General features: G+C 59.3%; 1 protein-coding gene across 1 annotated transcript in view; it reads right to left on the bottom strand.

Annotated features, from left to right (window-relative positions):
* LOC108803839 (cytochrome P450 11B, mitochondrial) overlaps positions 1–841 on the bottom strand; it is a gene marked incomplete at its 5' end in the record, with an annotated part of 11,882 nt that overhangs the window by 6,002 nt on the left and 5,039 nt on the right. Inside the window, 2 exons of the mRNA XM_018575636.1 lie at positions 485–563; positions 640–806. Of these exons, the coding sequence (XP_018431138.1) occupies positions 485–563; positions 640–806 (246 nt within the window). The remainder of the gene's footprint in view (positions 1–484; positions 564–639; positions 807–841) is intronic.

Below are 841 nucleotides of genomic sequence, written 5' to 3'. Positions count from 1 at the left end.
GGACCCCCTCCCCTCTCCCGCTGTGTGATCAGAGGAGGACCCCCTCCCCTCTCCCGCTGTGTGATCAGAGGAGGACCCCCTCCCCTCTCCCGCTGTGTGATCAGAGGAGGACCCCCTCCCCTCTCCCGCTGTGTGATCAGAGGAGGACCCCCTCCCCTCTCCCGCTGTGTGATCAGAGGAGGATCCCCTCCCCTCTCCCGCTGTGTGATCAGAGGAGGAACCCCCTCCCCTCTCCCGCTGTGTCGGGTGCTTCCAGACATATAATGGAGGGGTGAATATTGAATATTTGACCTTTAAGAGATCTTCAGGAAAGCCGGAATTTCCGGGACGACATTGTCGGAGGTTCCGGAACGTTCCGGTTTGCCATCGTTCAGGACTTTGGGCACTTTGGAGATGGTTTGTACCCAGTGTATTGGGCTCGGACCCTCTACCCCTCAGAATCCCCCCACACACACGCCATGCATTGAGGGATCGGGTGCCTCACCCCGGAGGGAATGTGGTAGTTGTGCAGAGTGGTGTCCTTGGTCAGATGTCTCTGGACGGTGATCCCTACGGGATACAACCTGTAGACAACAACAACACATGAGATGAGCGCCGTTCATGGTCCCCGTGCCGGGACTGCGGGGGTCCGGGACTCACCGGAGGGTTTCCTTGATCGCTCCTTTCAGGAGAGGCAGCGAGTTCAGCAACTGACTCAGGTCTTTGGGGTTCTGCGCCTCGGCCTTCCGAATCTCTTCCCTCAACTCTCTCTGCACAGATGGGTTCCGAGCCAACTCGAAGAGAGTGAAGAGCAACGGCATGGCGGTCTGTGGGGGGCGACATGGAGAGAGGGGGGCGCATG

This window comes from Nanorana parkeri, unplaced genomic scaffold (assembly GCF_000935625.1).
Source record: "Nanorana parkeri isolate BGI_ZX_2015 unplaced genomic scaffold, ASM93562v1 scaffold4311, whole genome shotgun sequence".
NCBI lineage: Eukaryota > Metazoa > Chordata > Amphibia > Anura > Dicroglossidae > Nanorana > Nanorana parkeri.
This window is presented reverse-complemented; position numbering and strand designations above follow the sequence as displayed.